The sequence below is a fragment of the Gavia stellata genome, chromosome 2, assembly GCF_030936135.1.
Source record: "Gavia stellata isolate bGavSte3 chromosome 2, bGavSte3.hap2, whole genome shotgun sequence".
NCBI classification, from domain to species: Eukaryota; Metazoa; Chordata; class Aves; order Gaviiformes; family Gaviidae; genus Gavia; species Gavia stellata.
This window is the reverse complement of record NC_082595.1, coordinates 83,525,839-83,540,916: the sequence shown is the minus strand read 5'-3', so window position 1 is coordinate 83,540,916 and position 15,078 is coordinate 83,525,839. Positions and strand designations below refer to the sequence as shown.

General features: G+C 38.1%; 1 protein-coding gene across 1 annotated transcript in view; it reads right to left on the bottom strand.

Annotated features, from left to right (window-relative positions):
* EYS (eyes shut homolog) overlaps positions 1–15,078 on the bottom strand; it is a 939,662-nt gene that overhangs the window by 26,955 nt on the left and 897,629 nt on the right. Inside the window, exons 43-45 of the mRNA XM_059831070.1 lie at positions 12,298–12,464; positions 11,967–12,111; positions 4,185–4,359 (exon numbers count right to left, since the gene is read on the bottom strand). Coding sequence (XP_059687053.1) covers positions 4,185–4,359; positions 11,967–12,111; positions 12,298–12,464 — 487 coding nt within the window. The remainder of the gene's footprint in view (positions 1–4,184; positions 4,360–11,966; positions 12,112–12,297; positions 12,465–15,078) is intronic.

Sequence of the window (15,078 nt, the reverse complement as noted above, 5' to 3'; positions counted from 1 at the left end):
TTTATTATATAAACATTCAGGCAAGATTTTAAAAAAATCATTAAAAGTAATTTCATTTCCTAAACTATGTAAGCAATATGTCTGTATGTTACTACACAAAATCCTAATAAAACCCAAGTATTTCTTGATCCTTACAGGGAAATCACTAAAGGTCCTAAAGGATTTTTGTGAAGGAATTGGAAAGTTTGTTTATATCCAATGTGGTTTCCTAATCTAAACAAAGAGCATTCTTACATTAAACATAAAAAATATCATGTTTAAAATGTCATGCTCAATACTAACAAACCTGCAACTTCCTATAGTTATGCAAATGTGGTTTCAAATCAACCAAGTAATCTTATAACAGTAAAGGAGGTACTCAGCCCTGCAAATTCAGACACCTGGATCTAGGTGTCTACATGTAAGATGGGTATACTCAAGGGAGATCAGAGGCTCAATTAATTTACCTAAGTAGTTAGGCCAACTGAGACGAGGCAGATGTTTAGTGCTATCAGAAACTCCCTGGGGTATCTCATCTGGCTGCCAACTACTATTCCAGAAGGAATTGTCACATTTGCAAATATTTTATGTGTATCTCAGATACTGCAGGACATCTCAAATTCATAATGGCCTGTATTGGCCACATCAGGCTACACAAACTGCTGCAGATTTCCAGATACTGTTCTTAAATTTGCATTGTATTGGAACCGAAAGATGCTGAGCAATGGAGGAGACCTCTAAATAAAAGTGGCTTTAAATTCAGGCAGTAGAAAACTAGAGCATTATTAAAAAACAGCCTATCTTCAGGCTAGAAGGGGAAAATGGAATCTGAAGAAATTAAGATTGGAAGGAAATTAACTCTATTTAAACAAAGAGAACAATAGAATTCTGCGAAAGTGTCCTATTAAAAAAGCCAATTTAGATGACAATTTTTAGATAGCAAATCCACCCCCAAAAGTAGAAACTTTTATTGATCTAAACCACAGCAATTAAATAGAGTTTCCCTTACAAACTATAAAAATATTTCCTTGCATTAAAGATTGGTTCCCTCCTTGCACTGAAAATTTGTTCTAATCAAATCTAACCTAATAATGAAACTATAGCAGCTCATTTTACAGGACATCCCTTTACCATATAGGGGTAGGATTTAATTTCCTAAACCTAAATGGCTAGTGATATTTGAAAGCTATAGAGTACTAAGAAATCCACATGAGGCTTGGAGATACGACAGAAGGCTTATGAAAGTCCTAAGCTCTTCTGAAGCAGCAGCTGAAGGCCAAATGGTCTACCCCGGGGGTATCTAAAGTGACACTACATGCTTACATTTAGCAAACTGAATCCTGCCTATTATGTCTGATGTTCTGTTCAAAGTGCACACAAGACAACCTTTTTCTTTTACTTTAGCAACAAGCAATAGCCATAACACTTCATAGACAATCTTGTGACAGGTATTGTGACAGGTATATTGTGTATGATTCTGTGCCATAAATAAAATAATGGAGGATATTATTGTCCCTTGAACATAAAATTCTTGATTTTATTATTAAAATATTTCCTCTTTATTTTGTTAAAACATAGTAGTTGTGCTCTGTTGCTGGCCAGAATGTAAAGTTTAATGCTGTATATTTCTACTTCTATTTACATCAAAGCATTATCCCTATAGCAACTGAATCTACAGCTTAATGGCACTGCACAATTTCTGGCAGGGTGGTGAAAGCAAGACATAAAAATAGCTCAAAATAGCAACAAAAACCTCTGGAGAGATCTCATTTCAGGAGAAAAAATATTTGAACACAAATGCAGTTCCCTCAAGGACTCTGCTCTTCAAAGGAAGACAGATGATTTGAAAACAGAAGGAAGTTCCCTTTGAGAAAATGTGAGATGGTGTTGACAGCTATCATACACTGACAAAAATGCTATGCATGCTACATCCACACCTCTTTGGCAATATTTCACTTTTTTTTGTGAGAGGAAAATGTTGTCATTACTGGTACATGCATGCATATATACGTAGTCTTTGAAGACTTAGCTGTCCTGAAATATGAGAAGAATATAATTCAGTAGTAGGCCACCATAAATTAAAAACAAACAAACCAACCCCAGAAAAAACAAATTACTTCCCCCCCCCAATTTTATAATAAATAGTCTCTAAACCAGTCTGGAATACAAATTATGAAACTATAATGACGAAAAAGAACTTTGCCTATAAATATCAAGCTTCCAATGTAGCTATGTCACCAGCTGCCACTCTAGCCTGCCATCTGCTTTCTAAATATTCTCTAGATCTTGCTGGTGGTGGCTCTGTGTGCCTTATAGACATGACTTAGCACGGTTGGGTAAGTTGCTGAAGCAAGAATTCAGGGTGGTGTAGGTGGGCAAATGGGAGTGGCATGCTTCAGCCCATAGTTCTGATATTTTTTTCTTGCAGTTTTGGTTTTGTATCTACTCTAATATGCTCATAAATGAAAAGAGTGCCATTCTCCTTTCTTGTCCCTCAGAAAGATCAAACACTCTGAATGTCAAGGGGTTAACAGTTCTGGAAGGATCCTGCGAAGTGCAATTTTTGGGACATACTGTAGCGCAACAATCGGAAAGGAACTTGGATTATATCTTTCAAAGCATTTCATTCATTACTGTATTTAAGAGAATATAAATATGCTTGTAGGGAGAATGGGGAGGGAACTGCATGCTCCATCTCAGGGGTGAATTTTCCAAATTTTAGTACAGCCTTACTAGCTTTAGAAGCACCTGTTTTGTACAGGTTTTCTTACAGGTGAAGATTTGTCTCGGGCAGCAAAACCAATTACCATATAATTGTCTCTCTAACACACAGACAGTAAATTTTTTTTAGCTTGACAGGTATGCAAACACCTTTCTTTGTAACACACAGAAGGACAGGTCTTTGTTGTTTTGAAGAAGAATCATACACAGAGGCGCCACATTGCAAAGCCTGTCTTTTTCTTCTTACCTGTCCTTTTGTCTGCAGTGTTTTCAGTCAGTGTCTTCAGATGTTTTAAATCAGCACTTTTCTTTTTTTAAAAAAATTATGCAAATACTTGTAAATAAATGAAAACATGTGGAAGCACATGAGGGGAAGCAAGTATAATTAATCTTGGCAGATACTTTTAAAATCAAAAGTGCTCCTCAGCAAAGGTTTTACAGCTGAGTTACAAAGTATTTGAAAACAAGATTCATTACAATGGAAGTGTTGACAAACAACAGCAATTTGGAACTGCAAATGTACTTCCTTCTTGTATGCGTTACAGTCTGGACACTAAGATCCATCTACCCATACTGATAAGGCATGAAAGACCATAGATTCATCTTCTGGGCCAGCTGTCCTCGCTACCACTTATCCCATCAGATCAGCCATGTGAACAGCTTATATGATGAACTAACATAGTTCAAACAATTTTAACATGAGATCCTTACTAACACACCTTGTTTTGTTTGAAATGGATAAAGAAGGTCTTACATGAGCAGGCCAGCCAGCAGATCTGGAAGGGCAATGAACGAATGCTTGAGAATGGCATGAAGAGTGACCAGGGAAGGTGCATTTGAGAGTCAGGAAAGTATCCACAGAAATCACAACTACAGGCACAGAGAACTGTGTGTATTAGGGAGAGACTGAGCAGGAGAGAAGGATGCACAGGTGCTTGGTAAGGGAGCTCCTAAGGATTTAAACTAGCTTAGAACTTTCTGATGTTGGGCAGTCAGTGGTTTACTCCAGAAAGGGGTTCTTAGATGAAAATGCTAATTTCCAGGAAACAGAAGCCACCTATTTTTGCCCCATCAGCCGTGTTCAGACATTAAGACAGTCAAGCTCTCCTCTTTGCTATTTGTTCTCTGCTAGCTAGGCTGCTCACTTAGTTTTAAAAAAATGTCTTTCCTAAAATTCTAGTTCTTCCCATGCATTTTGTAGTAAGTCTGGATGCCAGTGACTTCAGTGGAGCAGAACCCGTCCATGGAAATTCTTTAAAAAGTTCCCCAGGAAGTGTTCTAACATAATTCTAGTATTTTAGTTTTGATTTTATTAACATAAAATTAAAATTCTCTGTGTAACTGAATGAACCCTTCAGCAGGTTTTTTTCTTTCCAATAAGATGATAGGCTCCTGGAGACTTCTGTTATCAAGACACTAGATTACCATAGTTATTAGTCTAGAGATCAGTCTATGCTGTAGTCTACAAAAAAAATTATACTTACTAAACAGTAGAGCCACCTTCTATGCACTTCCCACCATTTCTGCATTTTATTAAACCGCATGGGGAATCTTTACATTGTCCAACACTGCGACCAGAATTGGGGTGACCTTCTGGAGTCCCTGGTGATTTAAACTCTTGATTCATGCTGGTGCGAACTTGAACATCAAAAATGCAACCTCAAAAGTAGAAAGAAAAAATAAATGAAGTTTAAAACAGATACAAGAGGTCAAAACAAACTGAACAACAGGACAATGTCAACCCACAATGAATGGGTTCCACCAGAATGTCTTCAGTGGATGGGCGATCATACCATCTACGTGAGCTAAAGGTACGCTGGCTACTTTCGGCACAGGCAAATGAGTGGATGGTTTTAAGTTCCTTCATTTAATGACAGGTAAAACAACAGAAGCAATTTCTCAAGGAATAGACAGAATATGAAGTCAGTGACTAAGGACTGACCAGGTGCAATTCTGCGTTTACACACACATGGTCTTACAGGGATGCATCTATATCAGATAAAAGCAGTCAAAAAAAACCAACCCATAAAAAAAGGGAGAACAGAGACCAAGAAGTCTGTTTAATGTAAAATATGTAAGAATCCAGAGAACACTGACTAATATAATGCAGGTAGGGAATGTGGACTAGAATTTCCTTAGGCTGAAAAGGACCCCCTCAGGGTCTCCCCTTCTTAAGTGAATGCTTCAGTCCCTGGTGCATACAGATCATGTTGCACGTGATCACATTTTAAAGTAGGTGTACGCTGCTCCTTTAGGCCCTTAATCTCAGAAAATAATTCAAAAGCTTAATGTATACTAGTAAGGTAAACACTTCCAGGGCCTGTTACTTGGTCCTGCTAGCAAGTGACCTAGTGTAGTCACGATTATATTACCAAATTTTTATTACTTTCCAGAACAGTATGGCTGCATCCAGACTACTGATGGGAAATGGTCCCTAGATTATGTTAAGTCCTAAATACACCAAAGAATTGTGTACAGCTGTCACAGACCAAATATTTATTGTGGACCATTGTAAGAATTTATTTGTAGAGATGATTGAGTGCCAGTGCCTGGGTGTATGCCCTGACATTCTTTTAATTTGCTAATACATTGGTATCCCAAGTGCAAAGAGGAGCCAAAGCTTCAGAGTGAAGCAGAGATGTTCTGTACTCGCTACCTCCAGGTGGCTGCTGCTTAGCCTGTGGGCTTTCTGGGGATTGCCCCTTTGGAGAGTCTTTGCTCTGCCTAGTGACTGCACAGGATGGTTAGCCTTACGGATCTAACTTAATTCATCAGTATTTGTTAGTCACATTTCCAGATTCACATGCTTTTTTATGTACTGCAAAGCTGAAGATTATGCCATATATTATATCTTTTTGGATCAAACCCTAAGTAACTTTTCAAAATATACCTGAACATCCAAATGGCTTAGAGTCATATTTAAAGGTACCTTTAAGCACTTTTGAAATGTCATCCAGATCTATACATGAATATTTACAATTTTAAACTAAAAATCAGGGTTTAAACCACTTTAGTTAAACCAGTACAGTAACGCATCTGGAAATGCTCATACCTTTCTAAACCTGATTTATACAATTTACCTAAGATACGGTGAATTCCCACAGTGCTTTTAATCATGAGAATAGTAGGTATTCAGCAGTGTGTGCCAGAGGCTCTCTGCTTAATATTAAAAGCAGGGAAAGGATATGATATGGACATTGCAAGTAATCATCACACCGCTTTTTTAAAAAATTGCTTAATATGAGTTTTTGCATGATTCACTGAAATCACAAATGAAAACCTGAAAGACACAATGAATGTCCAATTGTGAATTTTTTTATATAATCACATAATTTGTTTTGAACAAAATATAAGTTATATGTATAGCAAGATAACTATTTTAACTATAGTTAGAACAATGTTAGTAAAAGTAGCTTTCTTAGGCAGGCTTTTTTTATATTACACACAGTTTGTAGTTCTGTTTATATTGGCACATAACTGGTAATTCAAAACCTTATATTAAGCAATTTAAAAATAACCTAGTTTTATGATTATTTGCAATCTTCATATTATTGCTTCTTTGCTTTTAACAGTGTTGGTTTTAGGCCACCGTATGCTCGGTAAATCCTAATTAATGTGTCGTCTGTTTATCAGTAGCAGATAAAGCATGTTCTGTTCTGAATCTTGCTGGAGTGCTAAGAAAAAGCAGCCTAGAACTCTGCGTAAACAATGTAAAGGACAGCGAGTACCCAAGAACTGGTAAGTTCATAATGGAAAATAAACTGGCATTTGTGTTGATGACTAGTTTAACTGTACCAGCAGAACATCTAGGGTAGAAACAGTTCTTGAGCATTTGTAAACAAAGCATATAGTAAGTACAAGAGTTTTTGGCTCAGCTTTATGAGTTCAACTGAATTTTTCATTTAATTTTCTTATTTCTTCTAATTCTTAGTCAGTAGGATATAGATGAAGGACTCAGAAAAGCAGTTTGAGCCTGTCACAGCAAGCGCTATACAACCTTCTGCAGAGGAATCAGCTGATGAATGTGCCTTCTTTCTGACCTGAATTCCCTTTGCTCTGCCAGTTCTGGGCCTCTTTTAATGAGAGACTGCCAACTATTCTGAATAGTGGAGAGGTTTTCTGACGCAGCCAAGTTTGCAAGAGGAACTCAAAAGAAGTTTCTGAATTTGTGAGTTAAACTTGGTTTGATCCTGAAGATCAGCGTTTGATGCAAGTAAGCTGAAATCAGACACAACAAGACAGTGCACTCACAGAGGATATACTACCATTTTGTTTGTCATCTTTTGTCTAGTGACTCCTTAGACCACACTTAGAGCTTTCTGTCAATGACATTTTTTTACTCTCAATTTAATTTATAGCTTTCACCCCAGTCAAGCAGAGCTCGCAAACCACCAAAGAGCCACCAACAATAGATGAAGGAAACTTCAGAGATTATCACAAAAAATATGACTTCATTACTCAGCTTTACTTTTTTTTTTAATATATCCTTATCATACAAATAATTTTTTCAAAAATTTCTCACTAGTCTCCCTTGTGCTGGTAAGCACTTGGCACTAATTTGACTAAAAAATACACAAAGCAGGATTTTCAAGCAGATGTGTTAAAAATGCAGCAAGAGAACTGACAGAAATAGATATGTAGATAAACTGTGGTCTATCTGAATGCAGTACTGAATTTACACATTTCTAAAACTCTACCTGTCCTAAAGTGCTTTGCTTTTTCCCTGTTGTACTGGGTTTGCGTGGCAACATTTTGGTAACGGGGGGGGGGTGGGGTGGGGGCTACAGGGGTGGCTTCTGTGAGAAGCTGCTAGAAACTTCCCCTATGTCTGATAGAGCCAATGCCAGCCGGCTCCAAGATGAATCTGCCACTGGCTAAGGCTGAGCTAATCAGCGACAGTGGTAGCGCCTCTGTGATAACATATTTAAGAAGGGGGGGAAAAACTGGGAAACGGCAGCCGGAGAAGAGAGGAGTGAGACTATGTGAGAGAAACAACTTTGCAGACACCAAGGTCAGTGAAGAAGGAGGGGGAGGAGGCGCTCCAGGCGCCGGAGCAGAGATTCCCCTGCAGCCCGTGGTGAAGACCATGGTGAGGCAGGCTGTCCCCCTGCAGCCATGGAGGACCATGGTGGAGCAGATATCCACCTGCAGCCCGTGGAGGACCACATGCCAAAGCAGGTGGATGCCCGAAGGAGGCTGTGACCCTGTGGGAAAGACCACGCTGGAGCAGGCTCCTGGCAGGACCTGTGGACCTGTAGAGAGAGGAGCTCATGCTGTAGCAGGTTTGCTGGCAGGACTTGTGACCCTGCAGGGGACCCACACTGGAGCAGTCTGTTCCTGAAGGACTGCACCCCATGGAAGGGACCCATGCTGGAGCAGTTTGTGAAGAACTGTAGCCCGTGGGAAAGACCCATGTTAAGAGAAGTTCATGGAGAAGTGTCTCCCGTGGGAGGGACCCCACGCTGGAGCAGGGGAGGAGTGTGAGGAGGAAGGAGCAGCAGAAATGACATGTGATGAACTGACCTCAACCCCCATTCCCCGTCCCCCTGTACTGCTCAGGGGGAAGAGGTAGAGAAAATTGGGAGTGAAATTGAGCCTGGGAAGAAGGGAGGGGTGGGGGGAAGGTGTGTTTTTTAAGATTTGGTTTTATTTCTCATTATCCTACTCTGATTTTTATTGGTGATAAATTAAACTAATATCCCCAAGTCAAGTCTTTTTTGCCCATGATGGTAATTGGTGAGTGTTCTCCCTGTGTCCTTATCTCGACCTATGAGCCTTTCGTCATATTTTCTCTCCCCTGTCCAGCTGAGGAAGGGGAGTGAGCATGTGGCTGTGTGGTGCTTAGTTGCCGGCTGGGACTAAACCATGACACCTGTTTTTCTTGACTGCTTGTGAGTAGTGGGTGTTTCTCTAAAAGAGAATATGGCCCCCACAGTGACTACCCAGAACTGCTCTGAGCTGTGACCCAAACACCCCGAGGGCCTGTATGAATCATACCAAACTGTGATGCAAGAGGCAACACTGATTAAAAACTACTTGAGAAGTCACTTTCTTTCTGTGACATCTGTGATGCAGGAACGTAAAGAAAAGTAGTCTTTGCCCTGGCAGGCTTACAGCGTATTCTAGCTTATTATGAACATAAACTTTGACCACAAGGCTATATTTGTATCTATTTGGAACTCAACTGAATTCTGGGATTACTTTATTTTAAAAAGTGACTGCAGTAGCTGGAATTTTATTTACTTCTTTGCAAAACCATTTATATGAAGAGGTGGCTCTTTCAGTGCAAAAGAGATTCCTCAACAGTTCAGCTTTATGGTAAGAGCTTCTTTTGCCTTTTTACTCCTCCATTTAATACTATTTGCTGTCAAACAACAGATTGCTTCTATAGCCATACTTCATCCTATTTATGAACAGGACCACAGGAACAATGAGTTGTTCCTCCCTCTCTGCTCTTTACTTATTTCTAGGTGCAAGCGCTGGCTCTCCATCAATTGCTTCTACGGCTAGAGCCAGCATCCTGCTGTCATGTTAGCACAGAGCACAAAACATCAGAACTTTCCCTCTTTTTTTCCCCCTGACACCAGATTTCTCTCTGCCTGTCTCAGAGGTGTGAGGTCTGGAAATTCAGCTAGAACTCCTGGCTTTTTCCAAATAATTCTCTATCTTGTTTTGTGTCGGTGAGTCGTAGTGCCGAGTTGTGCAGACCTGAACATGAGGCAGTTGTTTTTATACTCCATTTCAGATTGTCCATAATGAGCAGGCTGAGTCTCTTTGACCACAAGACTTGCAGCTACCCAAAACCCACACTGAATTTTTAGAGCAGCTGCAGTATGCTCTGCTACACACCTCAGAAAACTCAAAGGTCCCTTAATTACACTGTTATAGGACAATGAAAAAAAGTTGGACACTTAAGTAAACTTCCCATTTACAAAAGACTCCTGTAAGCCCACAAGGAGCTACAAATTTAGATAAAGCTCAAAGTTCAGAGCACCTCAAACTCCACATGAACTTGGCTGCTTCATCTGGGCTCTACCTTTACTAGTTTCTTCAGCTTCTCACAGAGGCTGAAGGAAGTTTTCTAAATTGCTCCAGGTACCGTTCAGTCTGTCAAAAGAATCTGTAGGTGCTAATCCCCAAATTTCCTAAACCTAAAATTCCCAAATTTTTGATTACAAAATTACAGTCTATTAAAGACATTTACTTTCAGTTTCCTCCTCCCCCATGGAAATTACTTGAACAACAACTTCTAAAGGCATGCAGGTAAGGGAGGAAATGATCTGAAACAGTAGCTGGGTGTACAGAGTAAAAATCCTAAATGATTGCACACTGGCGTTGGGGACAGTTGGTCTGCAGTAGCAAGGCTGACCTCAATGTTTCTTGATCCAGTAGTGATTGCTTACAAAAGGAGAGGTACACTCCAGTACTAGAAGCAAAATGGTTTTAATAAATAAGGTCTTTAAAATCAGCCAACAGCAGCTTTCCAAAAGCCTGAGTGGTTTAATCAACTATGTGCTAGATAAATTTATCTTGACTGTCACTTCCAGAGTTGTTCTGTAGGCTCCCTATAGCTGCAGATTGGCTGAAGTAAAATGGTTCAGAATTTTCTTTTATATTAGTGGCATTGCAGTTCCCACTCAGGATAAGGGCTATGGAGGTTTATTTGTGATCCTAAGGATCCTGAGAGCTGAAACTGGGGAGATTTGTGAGCTAGAAGAACAAATGAGATGCTGACTACATAAGAAAATGTCACAGGAAATTGGTCATAGGGAAGCGTAGCTTCCTTGAAAGTTGATATGCTCTGGAGAACAGAGACAAGCTGCGGCTGGGAACTGGAGCATGGAACAAATTAGCAAATATAGTAGACTTAATACTGTGAATGACAGGGACAAAGAGAAAACTGTTTATGTGGCACACATTTGACAAGATTTTGAGGTAGAGACTTCTTTTTAAACAGTAAGAAAAATCAATAAACTGTATGGTAACTAACAGTAAATGAACTTTGAAATATTTTTTTTGAAGAATATTCATCCTGCATTTGTAGAAATTTGGCCATTGCAATAGAGTTGCAACATGAGGAACCTGTAAAACTGGCAAAAGGTTTGAGGTTAAAGCGAAGCATCAGAGATTCCTGTTGGTCACGCCTAACATTCACATGTCTATAAAAAAACGCCAGAAATATTTCACAAATATTGACACTATTAGAATACCTGCATAGACATTAAGTTTTATGATATGTCAATTTGCAAGCTGTTAAGAAGGTATGAAAGTATAACTATTCAATCCATATTTCCTGAAAAGAAGGAGACAGATGAATTGTTAATTCATATGACTTTCTGAGTGTGAAGTCGATTATATGAAAAGACATTGATTTTGAGGAAGTTTCTGTGTAAGAAGAAAAAATAAGGTGACGGCTGGAAAAGAGGCAGTTACGTGGTCTTACTGGAAATGGAGTGTAGTAGTGTATGAAAGTGAATTTTATTGCTACGCTTGCCTTTCATAATGTGCCCCCAATTTTATAATTGAGAATTCAAACTTTGCTCTGCTATGGCAAAACATTTTCTTTTCATTTGAAAGACTTTCTAGTGCTTAAAATAAATTGAAGTTTACCTCACAAATATTAATCACACTATTTCTATGGAAGTAAAGAATGCAAATAAAGAAGTGTTACAAACAAATCTTTTGCTTCATTGCTGATCTGGTAGGAGTTGAATTAAGATTTCTACAGAGCTTCAAATATCAGTTTTGAGGTAGAAATTATTATCTGTTAGATAAATAGCTGAAATATTCCTAACAGGAATTACTTAGGTTCTGTCTAGAGACAAAGGTCATGATGTCAGGAAAAAAAAAAATCAGATTTCATGATATCCTATCAAAAAGAAGCTTTCGGCATGAAAACTATTACCTAAACCAGCACTGCCGGTGACAACCATCAGAGCTAGCTGGGAGAAGAATCTAAATTACCACAGAGAAAGAAAGTCCTTTTAGAGCGATGCTGTAGAACAGGGACAGATAAGAAGAAATGATATCATGGCAAACTTCCATTTTTGTCAGAAACAGAAAGTATTAAAAATAATTAGCAAAGCCTCTCTTTGCATCATGTTTCTTAGTTATTATAGTGAAATAATGAAAAACCACAGGAGATTCTGCCAGGGAGATTCTAGTTTGTTTCCTTATAAGACAGAGATTTTAAATCTTTATTTCATAGGACACTGAAAAAATCTGATGCATGTTTCAAAGGGAATTGAAAGCAGTATAATCTTTACCTTGAAAGCCGTTCTTAAATCTGGATCCCTTTGGTAGGAGTTCTGGAGTATACTCGCGATAGCCTCCTAAATAAAACTGACTGAAGACATTGAGTCCAACCAGTCTCCCAGGAGAAGTGACAGTTTTATTCTCCTGATCATCCACCTTTCAATGAAACATTTATATTTGTTACAACAAAGGAATTTACCTTATTTAGTAACTCATAATGAAGACAGTCCTCCAAACTTAACAGGGAAACACAAAAGTAATTTTTAAACTTTCCATAAAAAATGTGAAAAAAAAGAACACTTTCATCTAAAAGCTATCCTTCAAAAGGAAGTAATTTCTTACCTTCAGCCAGCCTTTTTGGAGATATCTGCCAAGATGGATGACATGAATATTGAGTGTCAGATCAAGTGGTTTACTAATGATTGTTGCTGTGCCAGAACCTAGATTGTAGCTATATACTACTCTGCCATTACGGAGGCCTAACACCAAGAAATCATCTCCATTCAGACCTGAAAAGACAAAAATAGAATAACTACTTATTCCAGGATTTAGCGAATACTGATGCATAAAATATTCTCCAAATCCACTGAAAATATATCCGTTTAGGAAAATTTTAACCAGGAAGATTTTAAGTTTTGCATATATTTATAATATTCTCTGTTTAACTTGTAATACTATTTCCAGTATTCTTGTGGATTTAAAATAGAAACTGCAGAGATTTTGAACATATTTACAGGCTTTTTGAAGGAAGTTCTTTTTCACACTAGAGTAGGTTAGTGACATCCACAAAACCTGTTGAGCCTGGTGAATTTAGCAGTCATTGCTATTCCCTCCCCCTGCAACATGAATAAATTCTCAACTTTCTCCAAAATGTTAAAAAAAGCAAATTGAAATTCCAGGTTGCATGTGAGAATAGCCCATGACTTAATTGCATTCCAGTATGCTTTCAGCTTTCATGGTAGGTACTTTAACAGCCTCAAGACTTGAGGGCACCTGCTGCTGCAAGGTAAGGGGAGTAACAGGGGTATGGGACTGAGGAAGCTTTAGCAGCTTCTGCTAAGCTCAGTCAGCTGCCCTTGACCCAAGAGTGCCTGGAGACTTTATTGCAGCTGCCCCTGATTAGGGTGGCTCTAGAGTATTTGTTACTGAAGTTTCTCTAGTCAGAACAACTTTAATTCTCTGAAGTCTTCTTAAACTTTCAGGTTAGAGCTCATTTATTTGCAAATTTACAGTAAATAATGTAATTTCTTTACATTTAGGACTACCTGCTGTATGTGTAGTCTGTGCTTTTCAGGTACTATACTATAAATTCTTAATTGAAAGATTTTAAGTCTGACATAAAGCCTATGAGTAAGAATTCAATTCCTGGACCCGTTCCTGGTCATCTAAGTAAACAGATTTTTACACTGGCATTTTTGAAGAGAATTCAATCCCTCTCTCATGTAGGCAAGAGTGGAACCACCATTAGTTAGAGAAAACATTATCAACTTGTTTCTTGTTACAAACCCCACCCTTTCTTTTGCACGTACTCTTAGTATGGTAAAAGAACTGGGATACAAACCATGGTAAAAGGAAAGAATGTGCTCAGTCTTGGATTAGGATGTCCTGAATTGAAATTCAAAGCCATCAATTTCTTTTTACAACTCTCCCATGAATTCAAGCAATTCAGTGCTCAATTTCATGCCTGTAAACTGTGTTTTATTTGGTATTTTCTTCTGTTTTCATAAGACTATCTCAGTTTGTATTTGTTTTTAGGGAAGGTCTCTTTTTATTTGTTCTTACAGTTTCATACGGTGGCCCTCATTTCAAACGTGTCTTGATGCTCCTGCCCCAAGTGCGTGGGGAGTTTGCTTCATTTGCAAAAGATAAAGTGGGCTTTTCCCCAAAAGAAGCAATGATACGTATATATCATCCTCCCACTGAAGCTCTGCACACTGCTGTTTCACAGCCAAAACTGCCATATTCTCCTTATCTCACATGCTGCATTAGCAATGCGGGGAGGTGGTGGGGACAGTACTCTGCTTTTTCTATACAGAAGCTTGATTTTTCTATACAGTTACTATTTTGATGCAACATGAATATATATTGAAAAAAAGATTATTCCAAAGAATACACAGCCTCTGTACAAAATGTGCAGTTAAATTTAGTTGAATAGAACACAAACACTTGTTTTCATTACAATGATTTGTTCCTGACTACATGAAACACCATTGCCTTCAGTTACACTGGCACATTACCAGTGAAGGACTTCCAAACTGTAAATAACAATTTTTTAAAATCATTACCAAAGTTTCTATTTTCAGCAGTGTCCAAAATATACTTATGTGATTTGGCCTGCAAAACTAGGGGAGGCACGTTAAAGATGAAGTGTTATTTAAAATGCTGTCTGAAATTTTAAAAAGCTTTCTTGGAAATGGAGTACATAAAAAAAAAAAATGCAACAGTGGCAGCATTCTACAAAATCGACCTGATGGTGAAGATAATGTTAATTAATAGTCGGCATAAATGAGACAGATTTTTTTGTTGGTTTTTCATTCTTTTGTCTTACTCCTTGTCTGTACCAAGAATGGAAAGGAAAACAGATTCTGGAGTAGGCTTCAAAGAAATCAGGCCATCATAAATTCATTCTTTTTGTTGATTTCTGATCCACTTATTTAGGGATTCAAAAACAGTTGATTTCTACTTATGCATTAGTCTTACAATGGCATAATTTTATTGACTTAGTTTTTCTTACACTAATATAACTGCAAATAGAATCAGATTGCAAATGTTTTAACATTTTACACTTTCAAGGTTGTAAGTTAAGTGACTTAAATATCTTCGCTATGAAAACAACGGTGGTTATTTTGTAGAGTATACACTAATAGATGGATTTTGGGGAGGAAAAATTTCCTGCTTTTTCTACTTTTGTATCTGTTATTAGCTCTAGAGTATTTGTTACTGAAGTTTCTTTGGTCAGAACAGCTTTAATTCTCTGAATTCTTCTTTCAGTTTAGAACTAATTTCTTTAAAAATATGAAGTCAATAATTTCTATACATTTAGGACTACATATGCTGTCATTGGCAGAAATCCTTCAAAAGAAAGCACTTTTTTGGGGTGAACAAACGCAGTACCTTTTTATT